General features: G+C 40.6%; 3 protein-coding genes across 3 annotated transcripts in view; 1 reads left to right on the top strand and 2 right to left on the bottom strand.

Annotated features, from left to right (window-relative positions):
• LOC110955324 (limbin) overlaps positions 1-18,670 on the top strand; it is a 66,082-nt gene that overhangs the window by 26,146 nt on the left and 21,266 nt on the right. Inside the window, exon 3 of the mRNA XM_051948794.1 lies at positions 2,661-2,734. The gene's annotated coding sequence lies outside the window, so the exon portion shown is untranslated. The remainder of the gene's footprint in view (positions 1-2,660; positions 2,735-18,670) is intronic.
• LOC110955221 (rac GTPase-activating protein 1-like) lies at positions 1,314-9,488 on the bottom strand. The gene is made up of 17 exons (XM_022200126.2): positions 9,102-9,488; positions 8,601-8,699; positions 7,842-8,044; positions 7,454-7,608; positions 7,112-7,181; positions 6,912-6,965; positions 6,668-6,745; positions 6,431-6,548; positions 6,182-6,330; positions 5,911-6,075; positions 5,696-5,791; positions 5,319-5,517; positions 5,072-5,177; positions 4,709-4,841; positions 4,439-4,547; positions 4,101-4,209; positions 1,314-2,727 (listed from the first exon to the last, which is right to left on the bottom strand). Exons 2-17 carry the CDS (start codon positions 8,683-8,685, stop codon positions 2,652-2,654), a joined length of 1,905 nt encoding a protein of 634 aa, XP_022055818.1. The 5' UTR covers positions 8,686-8,699; positions 9,102-9,488; the 3' UTR covers positions 1,314-2,651.
• Positions 11,322-18,590, bottom strand: LOC110955314 (major intrinsically disordered Notch2-binding receptor 1-like). Its single transcript, XM_022200251.2, has 4 exons — positions 17,787-18,590; positions 14,786-16,793; positions 14,101-14,319; positions 11,322-13,848 (listed from the first exon to the last, which is right to left on the bottom strand). The coding sequence occupies exons 2-4, from the start codon at positions 16,781-16,783 to the stop codon at positions 13,657-13,659; spliced, it is 2,409 nt and encodes an 802-aa protein (XP_022055943.1). The 5' UTR covers positions 16,784-16,793; positions 17,787-18,590; the 3' UTR covers positions 11,322-13,656.

An 18,670-nucleotide genomic window follows, 5' to 3' on the forward strand; every position in this document is an offset into this window, starting at 1 on the left:
TCAGATGACTGGCAGCTATTGAATTGACATCTCGGAGGTGCTGACGTTTTTTGGCCTGACCTCGAGCAGGCAATGCTGCAAACACCTACTACATGCTGCACAGCTACAGCTTGACATATAGACTGTATTTTCAATCGCTCAATACCAGCAATATCTAAACCTTATGAATTGAGTAATGTATTGATTTTATTCAGCTTCCTGACATGGTGGTACAGTTGTTTCCTCTGGCGTCACTGCCTGCAGTTCACTGTATAAATAGAGGAATTAAATAGTGCTGTTGTTGTTGTGTTTACCAGCTTACATTGTAATTTATTTAAGAGCTCTTAATTGGACTAGTTACTCATTTGGTCCTCAATGGTCCCACAGCAGAACAGAGCTCTATCACTGCACACTGGGGTTTGCTGGGATATGGAGCCACAGAGACACACTGTACACAGCCAGCTGTTTGATGTCTGCCGCCGCCGAGCGTATGCTGCACTGCACAGCACAAATAAACACACAATCCCCCAATGAGGGGACAGATCGACACACAGGAGACCTTATTTCAGGCTAATGAACTATTAATGTTGATTTGAAATTCAAACATTTTCGGAGGGTCTTCTCTGCAGTCATTCGCAGAGCTGTTTGTGTTTGAGAAAGAAAGGAAGCGAGAACAAAGTAATTTGGGTGAACTCTACTTACCATATATTCTCTCTCTCTCACACACACACACACACCCTCCAAAAACAGCTGGGCTTAGATCTCCGAGGGCCCGACGAGTTTCTGCAGCTCTGTATTAAATGAGGCCATATAAAATGTATGTCAATGGGTTCAGGCTGGCTTAGCGCTCTCCACAGTAACTGTTAATGGAATAACTATAAGATGTATAAATGATCCCTGCTTTAATTCATAATAATGTTGGACCTCATCGCCTGCCCATTCAGCCCAATAGATTATGGAAATAGCTGTAATGACTATTGGAACAATGAGCCAAATTGCATTATCATTCAGTGCCACGTCGGCTTTGGAATAACTGGCGCTGTGCTTTTGCTCTTTCACTGAAGATCTTGAATAACAATGGCCAACATTCAATTTACATCGGGAAAAATGAAGAGCGTTAAACATGAATGAAGGCTTTAGGCTGTGAGAATACGGCATTAATAACACACTCAGTTAATAGGGTAACACTAATCCATGTCCAGGTGTAATAGGGTTTTGTTACTAAACAAAAAAACACCCACATCCTACGCGTATGCCTCACATGCTCCAGAGCCTCATTTCAGCAGGGTTCCTCACCCCATGTGTCCATCTCATGCATGAACAACACCCACCAAGACAAAGGAAAGTCTTTTATTTTTAGCTCCGCAGTGGACTTTTGTGTACATTCAGTCCTCAAGATCTTTGGCAGAAGATGATCAAAATACTTCATTAAAGAAACAGAATCACATGAAAGGAATAAATGTACAATAAGCATCATATGTATAATACAATGCAGGAGTCTTACAGCTTCAAACTAAGCTGGATTTTGTTTCAGTGAGTCAATACTGAGTCAGTTTTCATCAACATCATTATCTCACTCAGAATAACTTATCATACCTGAAGCAGTAGCATCAATATCTGCCAAAGGTGGTGATGAGCCACAGAGGGACAGTTTTTAAGGAACACTAAGTTCTGTTGCACACTGATAGTTTAACAGTACAATAGAGCTACTGTGGTAACAAATACTGAAGTAGGTGTGCATGCAAATCAGTTTTCACATCAATAAATTTATGCAGCTCCAGATTTTATTTTGTGATGCCCATATTAATGATTGTCTTTGACTGCACTGTACTATGTTAGCAGAATAAATTTTAAATGATCTACTAATATATCAATGTAAGGAGTGTCGGTGATTCTGACTGGTTATGTGCATAATTTACAGTATATGTTCTGTTAGTAAAGGCTTGCATATCAAAAGTAATGCAATGGCAGCCTCTAGTGGTTTAGATTACAAAGTAGAAAACACTGGATTTTACAGAAGGTGCACAATGCAACAACATTCCACTTTAGTTTCAGTGTTTGCATAGTAGTACTGTTAAAGTGTTCACAAGTTAAAACAGTCATGATTGGTTTACATCGTAGCACATCAACATAAATAGAAAATAAAATGTTAAATCATTCAAGAAAATGTTTTAGGACGACAACCAAAGCCAAAAAAGACACTGGACAATACCAGCTCCTTTCCTCCCTGTTCATTCCAGTTGTGTGTTTTGTGTGTGCTGCTGCATCTCTGTCACTGTGGTTACAACCACAGGTTCAAAAACACCAGTGAATGCACAGCTTATGAACATTACACACAAGGTCAAACATATTGACCTTCAGATTAGTTTAGATTGGTTGCTTGGTCATTAAAACATCCTACAGTCAAAGATGTTACCACAGCTTTGGTTGGCAGTAAAACACTAGTAATCACAGATATATATATTAAAAAAACAATGCACATCTTATGTTTTCATAGAAAAAAAATCGTGTTAAAAAGTTTTCTTGAAACAATTCAAAGGAAAAAAAACTGCAGTAACACTGAAAAAAAATTGCACAGTAAATCTCCCACATGATTATGTAGATATATATTCTAGTATTTCAGTATGCAACTCACGAGTATAATTAGAGTGAGAATTCTTTTTCCTTTTCCTTTATTTCAGCTGTGGAGAAGCGAAGAAGTTGCCCTGGCGGTGTGAGGCAGATGTCGCTTTGCTCTTGCTCCCAAACCTAAAAGGTAAGAAGGTTGGGGATTGAAGGAACACACTATTAAAATAAACCAAGTAATTTTGCCCAACACTAAAATTGTGAAGATAAATGTATGGACAACTGAGTCAAATTCATTAGATTGTTGATAATTTGTCATGTGTCATTTAACAGCCTGTCAACACAGTAGGAGAAATATTTAAAAGTTGTCTGAAGTAAGCATTTGTAAAACATAAACAAAGGCAACTGAACACCTGTTCAGTTCCTGTTAGATTTTGTCTTGTCTAAACTTCAATTTTAGGTATTTTTATTTTTTACCATAAATGTGTAACTGTTTCAAATATTGGTTATCAGATTTCTTGATTACAGTAATTTCAGCCAACCGCCAGCCTATATCGCCAGGATCATAAATATCTGATCATGATGCAACCTTAAGCTTCAGTGTACCGCCGGCGGTACACCTACTAATTTGCATAGGAATTTCAAGAATGTCCGACGGCTGCAAACACGATTATACAAACACTATACGCCGATGGAAAGCTTAGATTCTCATGAATCCGCCGGTATAAACCACTTGCAGATGTGATTACCACAGCGGGTGAGAAAAACACATTTGTCCGACAAAAGCGAATATTCATCCATCCGTTCTCTATACACGGCTTCAACGCACACAGCGCGACTCACATTTCCGGGTTCATTATTACACACACAAAAAAAAAGATTCCACAAAAAACGGCCATAATCCAACCTTTTACATCCAGATAACACAAGCCAGTAAACTATTTTGTCCAAAACATGTCCTGAAGTCGGTATAAAATCCCCGAATCGGTCATTTTCAAGGAAATGCACCTCCCGATGCGCGTCCAATATTCCCCGTATTTTTCGTAATTTTTTTATTTAAAAATAGAATATTAGCGATTTTTTGTACTGAAAACGGCTGGAATTGACTGCAGCTTAAAGGGTTAAGTAGATGATTATGACAAAGTGCCACATAGCAGCCTCACACAGCCATCTCCTTCTGCACGTTGATATGGACTGCATATTGCTAAAAAAAACTGAGACCAGTGGTACTGAGCAAATTCTAGCTAATAAGACAGAAATAACTTTTAAAGACTTAATATTTTCACCATCAATATTTGTTTACACTACCTCCTCAGTCCTGTCACCTCCATTTCAAGAGACTAAATAAATTAAATTCTGTCAAGAACAGATTATAAATTTAATTATGTATGTGATGAAGTAGAAAATTCCATTGTCAACTTGCTGTCAAACAAGGCAAGATGGATAAGAATAAACAAGTTAATTTGATTTGGCTTCCCGGATAAGGAAATGCAATATGAATAAAGCTCTCCTTGCTTTACTTCTATTTGTGTGAATAGAACTGTGAGTGGGCTTACAGGGTGGTACTGGACAGGGTCTGCATCATGCGCTGAGACAATGAGCTGGAAGAAGGTGTTTTCACCATCATCTGGTGCTCTGGAGTCGTCACAGGTCCCAATATGCTCACTGCAGATAAATTGGAGATTGATAGATGCTCAGTTTAACAAAAATGGTTTTCTTACTAGTCAGACAAAAGTGTTTAGTGTAAATTCTAAAAAAATAAAATAAAATAAAAAATTGAAAATCTCTTATCAAATCATGCTCACCAGTCAAAACAAGACTGATTGTGTGAACCGCATGCTTTTCATTTTAGACAAGATTTTATGCCTTGTCGATGAACCACTCTGTGATTTACCTTGTTGATTTGGAGTGCCAGCGTGCTGAGCATTACCCAGCCCTAAGTTATCTGGGTAGGCAAACTGGCTCCAGTAGCTTCCTGGAATACTAAGCAAGCGCTCTATAATCTATGAAGACAGAAAATAAATCCAGCATTCATAATCAAAAGCACTGGCCATAAAGTAAACATGTGCACAAACAGCCATGTATCTGAACTATGCACTGCTTCACCAATACCAGGATTCTGAATGTAATGCATGGTCTAAGTAGTTCTGTCTCATTTTATTACCCTTGGCTGTCTACTGGTGTCATGCAGGATGGTCATAGGGTCTGGTTCAGGGACAGCATGACCCACAAGGGTGGGGCCAAACACTCTAGCGAGGTTGTTTACGTCCATCTTGGTATCCACACTTTGAGACACTCTGTGAAAAGAAGAGTCGAAAATTTCAGTCTTCACATTGTAATCTGATTTGTACTGCAGAGGTGCGGGAGGTTTCAACATGCTTAAAGTCCCAAATTTTACACCATTTGGACAAGTAGTTGTTTACATCACTCCTGCCGTGTGTATAGAAGGTAACAGCAGAGGGGACTAAAGCGCAGGATCAGTCAAAAGGGCTTTTAGCACTGCTAAAATGTGATTAATGAAAATTACCTCTGCAGATGGATCATCAGGCAGGCCAGCGTGTCTCGGTTGGGTTGAGGCAGCTCACTGACTGTCTGATACAACATGGCTAGACTGTTGCCATCATCCTGGATTTCTGCAAAACAAAACAAAAATGAAGATCAGACATTTGATATTTATCTACATAGCTGCTCCCTCTATCATATGTAAATCACTGTCCTGAACAGTGTTAACGTTCAGTTGGACACACAACGTTGTGTATGTGATAAAAACTCACCAGCTGCTTCCATGAAAGCTTTGTTGAGGTGGAAGGTGAGCAGTGGCTCTGGAAGGTTTCTGAGGAAGTCTTTGAGGACACCGGTAATGACATTGATGTCTTCCACTTTGTTCAGGGGAGGCAGAGTCTTTCCTCTAATGAGCTTCTCCTTCAGCTCTTTCACCATCCGCTCCTGGCCAGAAACTCTGTACAGGCCAACCTGGGGCAAGGAAAAGATAAAGAAAGTAGCTCTCATTGTCCAGCAGCCTGTGATATTCTATTATTACTAAATTAAATAACTAATTAGAGAGAACTTATCCATTGTTATCACTCAAGGGAAAGGATTAACAGGAAGGAAGGTAACAAGTAAACAGTAGCTTTATTAAATCCTGTGTCACCTCATGTAGGCCCCTGTGTTCAATCTCCTTAATGCAGTAGATAACCAAAGCGGGGATCTGTGGGGAGGTGGCTGGAGCAAAGTCAGCCAGGGTGGCCTAAACAAAAACATGCAGAAATCCATTAATATGTACTGTAGGCGACATGGAAATCATAAAAAAATATTCTTAAAAAGCCTTGAAATGACAGAATGTGTATAGCAAGAGGAGAAATGTACCTCTGTGTTCTTGATGGGAGTATTAACAGCTGTGGGATTACAGGGCAGGGGACAGTGGTCACGACACTCTGGATGGGTCACAATCCTACAATCCTGGCAGCGGAGATAAAGCTTGCCAAACTTTGTTCTTTTTCCACATGGCATACAGAACTCAGACTTGATAACCTTAGTGAGAGAGCAGATACAATTTAATTAACTTTAACAAGCTGGTCGGGCCTAAGAAGAAACAATCAAAATTTTACACATTTAGCCATGAAGACGGTATCCCTACTGTTTTAGGGATGAAATGGTGCTTCTTTCCTCCTTTATTAGCTCTGGGGGTTTGGACTTGGGCTGGATAATCTGGGACTGGTGTGCTGGGAGCCTCACTCACTGTCTCAGATTGGTCAGTTGTAGTTGTATCGCCCCACTGTGGAGCCACTGCACATACAATGACGTGTTAATCAAAACCATAGAGGCAAAATAGTGTATGTCAACTACATATTGCATTACAATATGATCAGATGCCTAAAATTCTCACCACTCTTCTTTCTGCTGCGTGTCCAGTAGGGCACAGTTTCAATGGTGGAGACGGCCTCAACAGCGCCGCCATTTACAGGCACCGTGATGGTTGTTTTGGCCACAATAGACTCATTCATCTGAATCATAGGGAAGGAGATGCTTCATGTTATTTTTATAACCCATCAGTAAAATCATCCAAACTTCAGACAGTTTTTACATGTTATTGAACACAGTCAGCTGCAGAGGTCAGTGTTACCCTGTCTGACGGACATCCAGTGGATCGTGGTTTCTTCACAGTCTGTGAGTTCAGTTCAGAACGTCTTCTGGAGGAACGCTGCGGAATTAATTTTAATTTTCAAAAGAAAATAGTAAACATAAAGGAAAAATTGAGCTGCTGTATTGAGTCACTACCCCTCCCTAAAATAAAATATCGAATTTATTTTATTGTCAACGCAAGTAGAGACGCATGTATTGAAAATGTGGCTTTAGATATGACTCACTCGTTTCTGCCGTTTGCGCAGCCTCACATTCTTCATCACAGAGGAATCCCAGTCCTACAGGAAAAGTGGACAGACAGAGCACAATACTAAACAAGCCATTTTATTTTTGGTGTCTCTTATAGAACTATGCCCCTCAGACTATTACAGCAGCAGTTTCCTAAAATCATCAGTGACACTTTCAAGGAAATATGTTCATTTACCAGAGAGTCATCCGTTTGGTCATAGCTGATGTCTGAAAGCAAAGAAGCTGATTCATCAATAGTAGTTAATCTGCAAGATAGATGAAAGTCAGTTAGTGTCCATGGCTGGTTGGAGAATGATGCGATTATTTGGTAAATTATACAAGTTTTGCATGATACACACATTAAATCCTGCTGCTACAGTCAGTATGCAAGACAAATTTCTACAGTTAACAATGAAATAGCAGACTGTCATCCCAGTACTCTCTGTCCTCAGAGTTCAGCCTTCCTTCTAATCTTTTTTTAGGAACAGAAATGACAATACAGCAAAGCTTTATCAGGACCAAATTAGGCGTGTCTGACCTTCGGCTGGAGTTGAGGTTGGTATTAGCAGCTTGTGCTGCCTGAGAGTGGGCACTAAGGAAGGCCAGGGCTGAGCGTTGTTCCTCACTTAGGTGAATACTGCTGCCGTTGTTCTCTGAAATCAGCAGCTCTTTGATCAGCTGCAGCTGTCGCTCCTTTTATTCCCGTAGAGCAGCAGGTTGACAAAAACCACAGAGACCATTGCAGGAAAATGCATCATTAAGTGATAAATAACAGACTACTGCCAGGATCAAAAAAATAAATAATTTACAGTAAGTGATCTATAATGTGCAGTGACCAATGACATTATCTGAATATTAACCTCAAGCTTTTTCTAATGTCCTATGAACTGTCATGCAGTTAGATTTGTAGAAAGCATGGCACTCACTAGCTTCTCATGGACTGCCTCAGCCTTCTGCCGCCGCCGGATCTCCACGTCCACCTGGTTCCGAGCGTGTTTTAGTTTGACCTCCAAGGCTCCCCTCTCAGTCTCTGCTTTAGTCAGCATCTCTTTACAGGAAACCAGCTCCTCACCTGCCCGCAACCACTTCTTACGGCAATCCTCAAAATTCACTGCCATCTGGAGAAACTCTGAAAACCAAAACAACAGGGGAGAAAGATCATGAAATCATTGTGTTGCTGCTGTACACAATATTCTTCTGTGGTACTTATGTCTAGTCACTGCAACCCCAAATTTAATTTGGTTTCATCAAGAGTGGCAGTTCAAATGCAATGCACATTATATAGGAGAAAAAGACAGAATGCTCTGTTGTAAAGTGAACAAATGATTAACAGTGCTTTTCTGTGAGTTTTACTACACTCCACGATCTCATTAGTCATTTCAACCCCTATTTGTGTCACTCGGTGCAACATCAATTTCCACAGCTTGTCTGTAATCCTGGCGCCAGATTTAATTTGCTAAAGCAGATGCCCTATACTCAGTAAAGCTTACGTCTCCTCGTCTGTGACTTGTATACTTCATTGCAACCACCAACACATTTTGAGACAAAAACAGCATAAATTGTACTCAGGTTATTGACTGCTACTAACTCCTGAACACTGCACAGATATGTAAACTCCATTGTGTTTTACTGATAGGCTTCTAAAGAGGTGGCAAATACCAACACCAAGTGTGGAAATAACTTACGTGGTTCAATGCCCTCATTCAGACCGTCCACCTGGGCTCTGAGACTCTGAAACTGGTTGTACAGGTTCACCACAGTCGGCTCCATCGTGTCTGTGTGAGCTGAAGACACAAACTTAGATTAGATTGGAGACTTGGGTTAGTGAGATAATAAAGTCACTTTCATTTTTAAGGTTAAATGAGCTACAGAATGAGCAGTAACGTTAATAACATTTGATGTCAAGTAGGCCAACGTTGCAGATATGAAATAAAACTAGTAACTACAGCAATACTACATTATAGCGCTGAAGAAAAGCTTGTTTTCAAGCTGCTTGTGTTTAAGTGTCAGCTTTATCGGCGGTGTATTGAAACCTATTTTCAAGCTGCTTAGCTAAATTTAAGCTAGGTTTTAATGTTTCTGTGCATGTGACGAAGCCATCGACATGCTAAGTTTAGCGTTAGCCTGTTTTTGCTGCAGCCCATTGTTTCGTTAGTCAAAACAAACACACAGAAAAATACAGTTACCTTCGCAATATAGTTCCTGTAAGAGAGCGGCGGACCAGTAATCTAACGCTGTCCGATGTGAAGAAAAAAAGGAAGAGATTTGGTAGGTTTATTCCTACAGCAGCAGCAGCAGAACCACACCTGTCTGATAAAGTTTGCAAATACTTCTGAAAAGTTCAAAATCAGCGCCGGTTTTCTTCTTCGTCGGCTGGTGGTGGAAGTTTGAGCGCTCTGTCGCCCCCACACAGTCAGAGCTGGAACTCCATGTATGCTGTGGAAACGAGTGGACCAATAACTTATCCAACAATTCAAAGAGCGACTAAAAGGGGATTCAGCATAACATAGTAGAAGGTAGACCTGTGTCTTTTAAATATATTTCTACCACCTGTATCAGAAATCTTAGAAGTTCTTACAGCAAGAAAAAATACATGAAAATTGCATTAAATTAAAATATTACACAATCATTCAGTAGGCTACATCTTTTTTTATTGCAAAGTTTATGACATAATGCATTCATGCATTAGTGTATAATACATCAATAATGGAGGACCTTCATAATTCTGAAATAAGTGCATTATAATTTGCATTATATTGTTTGTAGTGACAAAGTGTATCTCCTCATCTACTGTCCAGGAGGTTTGACATCAAGTCTGCACCAGAAGTCCCTTTCTTTTACATTTCTGCTTCTATCCAGCTAGCTGTAGGTTAAACCAGGATGATTTCCACCTTAACCACTACATATAACACAATTTCATTTCAGCTCTTTTCTTGGATTATAGTGCTGGTATCTTGCTAATCTTCATACTTGCGTGCTACAATCTTTCTACTGGTCTTCTGTTTTTTTTAGGTTTTTTTTGTTAGTACTGTATACACAAATACAAACAGTATTTTGCTAGTAATATGAGAGTTATATGGAGGGTTCTCCATTACTTAGTACAAAATTGACAAATATTTTATCTTGTGAAAGTGTCAAAGGAGGATTCTGAGAGAATTCCTTGTTACTGTAGGTTAAGCACTACTTGTACTATGACAATACTTTTATGACAGTAACCTAAATATAACTGTTGTTTTTCCTACAAGTGTATCAATTCAAAATTAACAATAATCAAACTATTGCAAAATAAATGAATAAATATAAGTCAAAATCAAGCCTTCACATGTCATCCAAGATTAATGTTGCAGTTAAGGCATCGTAAGAGGGGCATCTGCTTGAATTGTTGGGGAAGATGCATTTACAACATTTTACATTTAGTTTTATAATAACAAAATTGTAATAGTTTACAATTAAATTTTCCTCTAAATGTGTTTAGTGAAGCATATGTCAGATCATATTTATTTTCAGAGATAAATTTTTTAAAAAAGATAGGCATTGTTTCTGAGAAGGATGTCTTACCCTGGTTGTTCTATGTAATTACCCTGTTAGTAATATCAGTAAATTTATAGATACATAATTTTTCACAATAAATAAAATAGGCAATTTTGCTTGGGATGAGTCAGCCCAGTAAATATATTTCTTGCTCTCCTTATGTGTGTCAATGGATGCAGTATAGTGGGGTTAAATTATGTGTGAAATCATAAAATCCTTTGAAACAGTCAGTAATTGTGTTCTGTTGTTTTGTGTTGGCACATGGGATGTGCACAGCAGCATCATTAATCAGCTGCGGATGGCATATCTGGGTGCAGCAGCAGCTCTGCTGTGCAACATTGAATGACGATAACGCTGTCACTAAATCAACTGCAGACTTTACATGTGTGTGTCCATAACACATTATAAAATTTTAAACAACTCGAAAACAGACTATGACTGATTTGTGGGTGACTGTGTGATTTTATTACACTCACTGGCTGTCTGATTTTAATGTTACATTTCACCCCAGAAGTTTGTGTGTGTGTGTCTTCTGAGTGCTGCAAGTCCATTAGAGTTGATTTAAGATAATAGGATCTGTCAGTCATTATGTCTTCTCTGTCGTTATCAATTATTTATCTCTATGTACATTTCCTCCATTCACGGATCATTTAACTGTCAGAATTTTCTTTTTACACCAGTCACCGTGCGCCCTTTAGTAAACTGAGCAGACTAGTTCCAGAATCTCCACGTAAAAGCACACACTCGAGCAAGAGAGAAATGGAAAATAATTAAATTTGCATAGCAGTTCCTTTCAGGAGACATTTTTTTCATTCACCGTAAAGGTTAAACATTGCATTCAGATCTTCGTTTATTATTCATCATATCCAACAAAATACTGTAAGAGGCACATAACCCCTTTATCAAGTTTATTCAGACAGGCAGCATTAGTCAGCGTACACCCCCACAGTCATATACAGTGTTGCACACCAGTAACATGTACTGTAATATCTCACATGTATTTTGATTTTATATTTGCAAGAGAGTGTTTACCCAATTAATGAGATTATTAGTTTTCATTTGTATTAAAAGTGCAATAATATTACAGCAACATTCAAATTTTTATGTGCATCTGAGGAGTGAGAAAAGTATGAGGATGCTCTAATGTACAGAAGTTTCAAAAGAAGCACCTGCGGATTTTGCTGACTCCAGAGTCCGGCTTCCACAGTGGCACCATTGGAAAGGTAATGGATCCACAAACAGCCTCATGGGAAACACTTGGCAAATATGCAGTACATCTACTTAGGAGTACACACAGAAGCAGAACACACCCTCTGTACATCCTGTGCATGTTTGTGCACACAAAGCAAAGAGAAGTTTTAAAGGTATGACGAGCTCTCTGATAGCGCTCATGTGCATTGTTTCTGTGCACTTCGGTGTAAACACCATTAACAGATTAAAGTGCTTATCTGTTCTTTACTTTAAAAAATTGCATTGTGGCTTTATTGATAGTGGCAGAGGAGACACAGTAAAATGTGGGCCAAGAGGGAGGTGCAATACACAGCGAGGTTCTAACTGGACTGGAACCCTTTAAAGTTATGTGGTAAAGTATGTGATTTAACCCTTTAACTCCAGTTTACCTGTTGTTGTACAAACAAAATAATCTATATCAGAGGAAGTGGACACAGTAATACGAACATGTAGAAAATGCATTTCAATCCAATTAACCCTGCACTACATAAGAGTATTGTGGAACTTAAAATGTTACATTTTTGCGGAGGTGGTTTTAGGTGTTTAATTTGATTATTCTGTCATTTTGAGGCTGTGGTAACTGATGGGTTTGTATTAGATTACAATGTACTGGAAGTGTGCCTCGTGCTTTGACCACATTATATACACACCTTACATTACAGCCTTACATTACAGTTCAATCAGCACCACTCTGACTTCAAAAACTGACCTATACAAGCTTTACAACGATAGTGTTTTTTTGGTTGTATTCCGTTATATTTGACAGGTGTACATATTTTGTGTAACCCCCCATGGATTTAGTAGTCTGGCACCAAAAGGTGACATCTTGAGTTGATAAGATGTTTTTACAAAATGGAATGTCACTTCATTGACAAGTGAAAGGATGCCAGATACGTCTGTTGGTGCTGAGTGAGTCTGCAAATATGTGGAAAAGCTCTGGCAAAGTGAGTACTGTCAAAGGATAATGTGCCATGGTGCACTCCAAACATCCCATCAATTGAATTACAAGTGGAATCTCTCACTCGGAGAGTGTTTACTGGAAGACGTCTCGCTCTTTCCTTTACTGCTTCAGGGCCAAAGTATCATCAACAACAATAATCTTTCATTTCTTGAAACCTGACACTTGGTAAACACGCTGCCCCTCAAATCAGACACATTCACAAGTGGATTACCCAGTTCATGTTTTCCAGTTTGAAAAATGGGAGAGAACTCTATAAAAATATTATTTTTATTGATTGAAGCTTGTTTGAGCAGTGTATCTTGTTGCTTAAAGGAAGTACAAGAACCTTTCAACTAAAGGAAAATAAAAAGATTCTTGTCCACACAGTCCAGTACTAATTATAAAGTATAGATGTAAAACTCTCATGTAGTCATGAAACTATTATCTGACATAGAAGTTAAATAAGCCCTGTATTGTTCTCAAGAGTCAGGCAGTGCTCAATGCTTGAAGCTAATTCACAATGTATTTGTAACAGTGCTATTTCTCAGGAAAGTGCAGAGAAAATGAGAAAGTAAATTTAAAAAGTAGATGTTTTGCATTGGCTCAGTATTACTAGTTTCAACATATGTTTTTTCGAGTTATTTTAGGATTGCTTAAAAACTTTCAGAGCTACTACATTGTTTTTTAAACACATTGACTAATTAAAAAAAACATAAATCATAAAATAAGTCAAAGCAAATAGGAGAAAAAGGCTTGGCTTTGGAGATGGCTTACAGTTTGTTGTACTTGTATGAAAGAATGACTCAGGTGTAATTTCAAAGTTCAAGTCCTCCTGCTTTTCTCAAGTAATAGATAACAGTGCTACATGCAGAGAAGTGTAAGGTGGTTCTGAGTGGTACCGAGTCCTTGTGTCACAGTCCCTCTTCTACTGATCTCCTTTAGCGTGGCGTTTAAGTTCCTGGGTTCAACACATAGCTGCTGAAAATGAGCAAGTACATTAAATGAATGTAGGCAATGTGGGCCTTCTGTGATGGTCCTCATTAGCTCATGGTGCAAATGGGAATGACGATGATGAGAATGATGGCCACCACAGTGGCAATGAGTGCCAGCAGCTTGCAGATCTTGGCACGGCGGAGGTCTGCTTCCTTACGCCTGAGTAGAGCATCATAGCCTGGAGTGTAGATGTCGTCCATCCAGAACTCCATGTTGTTGGGGTTGAGAGAGTCCTGAGTCTGAGGAACATAGTGCCATTTAGTTGTAAAGCAGATATATGAATCTCTGGAAAGAATTGACATAATCATCTAATCTCCTGAAATATTAATGCTTTCCTGCTCATCATCAATTTGTAACACCAACTTATATTTTACTACCCCCACTTATTGTCTGCATTATGTATTTATGCTAGCCCAATTATCCCCAGAAATAAAGCTTAAAATCTTCCAAAACAAACATGGACTAAAATCACTGACTTCATATATGTCTACCTGTAAATCCAAAGGTGAGATTCGGGCCTCTCTGTCATCTACAGTCCATATGGGCCTTCCCCTCCCCTCAGCCAATCTGGGGTCCATGACCTTCCCAGAGGTTAGTCCCCCTGTCAGGCTGCTGTCTTTATGGCGGAATAGGGACGAGTTAAACACTTGTTCCACAAGGGTGGTGGGCTTTTGGGACAGTAGGTTAGTGGTGCTGCTTGATTGATCACCCTAAAATAAAATGGACCAAACACAGATTTTACATATACTGCATATATACAGCAACATCTATTTTAACTTTGAAAATATGAGTTTCAGCTGAAATATTCGTCAAATGAAACACCAGCATGTACATAGTTTTGAAAAGATGAGCTGTATTTCTACGCAGCCCTAATTAAACATTGGTCACTTTAAAGCTTTAAATCAGTACCCCTCACGGTGGCCTGATTAGTTTGTCAAACAACCACATAATCACATCATTCTACACCGCAGAAAACAGAGCTAATGACAGGCCTGTCAGATTTTGTGGCTTCACATAATGAATAAACACATTGTACATCTACTGAATGACTGCTTACAGCAATGTACAGTCTGTTTAAGGACTGATGCCCATATGCTGAGACACTAATCTCTCATCCAGTACTCACTTCTTTTTGTATCACATGTGCATTATGTGTATTATGTAAAATCACTTTACCTGTCCAATTTTCCTTTGTGAAGATTTGCCATCTTTACTTTTTGAGAATGACACTGTCCAGTCCCTTGCAGAGTCAGGGACGTTCAGCTGTTTGGAGTCAGATACACCTTTCTCTTCAGGCTGGGTTTTGGAGGCACGACGAGATGCTGCATCTTTCTTCCCTTCTTTTGTCGCCTTAGAATCTCCCTGGCCTTTGCTGCTTTCTGTTTGATCCGCAGGTGTGTTCCACCGGCTCCAGTCCAAACTACTTGTACTGGTTCCTGGAAACAGATGCCCAGATGCAGACAGAGGTTGAGGGTCTGACGACTCAGAAGGAGTTAAAGGGTGACTCATAAAAGAGGAGACACCGCTGAGAGGTTCAAGCCATCTCCCTCCGGTCCCTTGTCCAGCGCTGCTGATAGGCTGCTGGATCTTTTCATCCAGTCGCTGCAAAGCAGAGAGCACCTGGGAAATCTCAGACTTTACGTCGTTCAGTGACTCCAGCTGTCTTTCTATTTGGCTCATACGGAGCAGCAGTTTACACACACTGGCCTTAAGCCCATCATCACTGCTTTCCAGGGAGTGAAAGAGCCTTTGGAGTTGACCTAGACGGCCACGTCTGGCCTCAGGTGTGTCCTGGTTAATGGAGCCATCATTGGGATGCAGGACTCCAGTGGAACCACACATGCTTATGTCATCCAAGAAACGAAAGATTGCACTGATGTCATCCTCACCAAACTCAGGGTCATCTAATGAGGTCATGAAGGAGAGGCGATCAGCATGAACCAGGCTACGGAGTCGCCGCGGGTCTGGTGGGTCTGTCTGTGTTCCCTGAGCCTTGAGTCCATCACCTCCACCTGGTAGTCCACTATCCCCACTCTCACCTCCTGAAGACCCCCCCAGTTGGTTGATTGCAGGGGTCGATCGTCTTGGAAGTTGTCCTCCTTGTGATTCCATCCCCATCCCAATGCTTCCCAGGCCTATCCGGTCCTCTAGACTGTGACTCTTACTGCTCCAGATCTGCCTTTTTGACCTGGGCGGTTGAAGATGCCGGGGGGATGACTCTGGTACTGCCCCAGGTCCGAAATAAGTTGAGTCCTGTAGGTCATCAATGCTCTCATGTTTAGCCCGCTGCTCTGGCGATTGGTGAACTGTTGTGGGTGACGGGTAAGGATTTGGGATCATTTCAAAGCTGTGATTGTCGAAGCCTTTTGCTTTGTTGGGGCTGGGAGACTCACTGCTAACAGTCACCTGCGGTATTAGAGGCGGCTGGTTGTGGAAGTCCCTCTTAAAGATGTTTCTCCTCTGGTCGACTGATGATCCCGGTTCATCTTCAAACACCTCCATGGGAGCAGAATCTCCACTAGACTCACTGTCTGTGTCCAAAGGCAGGTAGATATTCTTCATAACCTCGTTGGGGATTTGCCCAGTAGGGTACAAGAGTGTGGTGTGAGGCAGGTCGAAAGACACAGCCCTCGCCCTGATAGGAGGGGAAGACAGGAGTGAAATGGGATCCGGGGGAAGACTTGCTCGCTTGCGGGCAGAGTAATTTGATTTTGGAAGCAGCAAGTGCTGGTCGATGGATGCGCCACTGGAGTCGGAGTGGGCGCGAGGTCTTTCTCGACCAGGAATGATCAGCTGGTGGATTCCAGGCAGACTGGGGCCTGGGGACTGGTCGACAGGGAGGACTGTCTGCGCTCTCATTGGTTGGCTGTCTTCAGAGACCCCACCCGTCATCTGAATAAGATTGAAGATAGTTACTATGTCAGCAGCGACGCCTATGGGTGATTGCCCCTGGCCTCTGGTGGAAACCCGGTCTCTGAACAGAGTGGCCGGAAAACAGGGGTCCCTGCTGGCAGCAGCAAACAGCAAACTCCTGAGCTCGACAAGGTGCTCCAGGTCAAAACGGGTGCTGACCATCCGACAAAGGTCCTGGAAAGATAGCCACTGACGCATATTGGCCAGTTCCTCCAAGATCCCCAGAAGGACTCCGGGGTATTCCTGCTGCAGGTTAGCCATGGCTGCTCACCTGACAGAGAGACAATGCAAGGTAATTATATTCATAGAGCACCTTTCAGCAATGGGGCAAATCTATACTCGGGACATAAAAAGATATTAAGACAAGACATAAAAAAAATACTATCAATATTAATAGCCACATAAACTGAATTGCAGGTGGAAGTGATGTCCCTGTTTGTAGATTAAAATAAAACTTTTGTTTTAGTGGACTAAGAAAATAGGCATTTGTTCAATAAAAATAGAAGTTTTATAATAATGAAACATACTCTGTATTTCGAAAATAAGAGCTGTAGTTAAATATTCTAGATCCGTCGATATCCTCTAGTACCAAATGTATTTTATTATCAAATATAATTCAATATTCCCGATTGAATTCATTACAGAATACATGTTATTATGTAATATTAGTAACACCAAAGTATTATTCTTTCTTTTCCTAAATTACAAGTTACTTCTGGTTACAATATCAGCAGGAGTTAGATTTTAGATTTCATTTCTTCTCAGCATGTAACTGTGTTTGACAAACAATTACAATCAAAGTAGACTTTTCCAGTTGGACTGAAAAAAAGCGCTTTGATTGAGTGGGATTCAGGAAAGCGACCTTATTTTGGGGTCCGAAAATAACCGATCATCTGATCTGATGACGCCGTCACACTGCGCACATCTTTACCTCACTGGACATTTTTAATCCACTCATTTTTATTATTAACAGCTTCGGGACAAACTCTCCACTTTACTCAGCAAATACAATGAATATATTAACGTGCATTTGGTAACTTTATCCCCAAGTATGTGTTGCACGTAAAAACGACTCAGATTAAAGGAGGACGGGACGTTATCCTTGTAAAAAGGGCGCACCAATCTGCACTGCCAGACGCATTTGGGGTTTGGGTATCAGCTGAGACAATATCAATGACAGGAGGACAGTGCTGCAAATGCAACCTGGGATGTACAGCTTTCACTAGCGGAGTGGATTTAGCGAAGGTGGTGTATTTCCACTTACCTGAATCTATTGGCGGAGAATCGCAGCCACACCTGTATCCATCAACACAAATCCGGATTTTACGCAAAAAGCGAGGCCATATTCCAAATAGGTCCGACTCGGATCATAACTATCACACTCGTTTCATGGGCTTCTCTGTTCGTAGCAGCGACAAACCCACAGCCCAGGCAGGAGAGGAGAAAATTAGAAATCAGGTCATCTTCCCACAAGTCCCTGCAGTCCCCTAAGGGACCTCAAAATACATCCAAACGGTTTCCCCTAACCTCATATCAGCTCAGACACTTGCAAAGTCAACAGCACAGCCACGTTTCTAATTGATACATTGGAGCAGAGACACAGTCTTGGCAGGACGCTTCTGATGTGTATGAGTGGCTCAGAATCACAAGCATATTTTCTCAGGGTGCCATAGATATAATTGGTTAGTGTGCAAGTTGAGCATACAAATAAAGGGCGGATTAAAAATTGATGTTTGCTAATTGATGCTCTGAAAAGTCCAAACTGACAGTAAACCATGAGGTCTGGCCTAAATTGCCTGCTAGATTGCTGCACACACACTGAACTGTCTGCCAGACTTCAGCCCTTCCAGACTTTGCACCATTATTCTGCATTATCATCCATAAAGGCTTGTACTTAAAACCCCATTAGAGCAAGAAGAAGGGCAAGGCTTTCATCGCTGAGTAGTAGCACTCTGCTACAATCAGAGTGGACATCTCTAATTCATCTGACAACTCGGTGAGGAGGGCATCCATCATCCCGTGTACTCAGGAATCAATGCAGTGAACTAGCCGTGGTATGAAAAGCAGTGAGTGTAGGTATGGGCAATAATGCATTACTGTCAGGCCTGTTGCGTGGAAATCAAAATAACCAAGAGAACAGACAAAACA

This window comes from Acanthochromis polyacanthus, chromosome 5 (genome assembly GCF_021347895.1).
Source record: "Acanthochromis polyacanthus isolate Apoly-LR-REF ecotype Palm Island chromosome 5, KAUST_Apoly_ChrSc, whole genome shotgun sequence".
NCBI lineage: Eukaryota > Metazoa > Chordata > Actinopteri > Pomacentridae > Acanthochromis > Acanthochromis polyacanthus.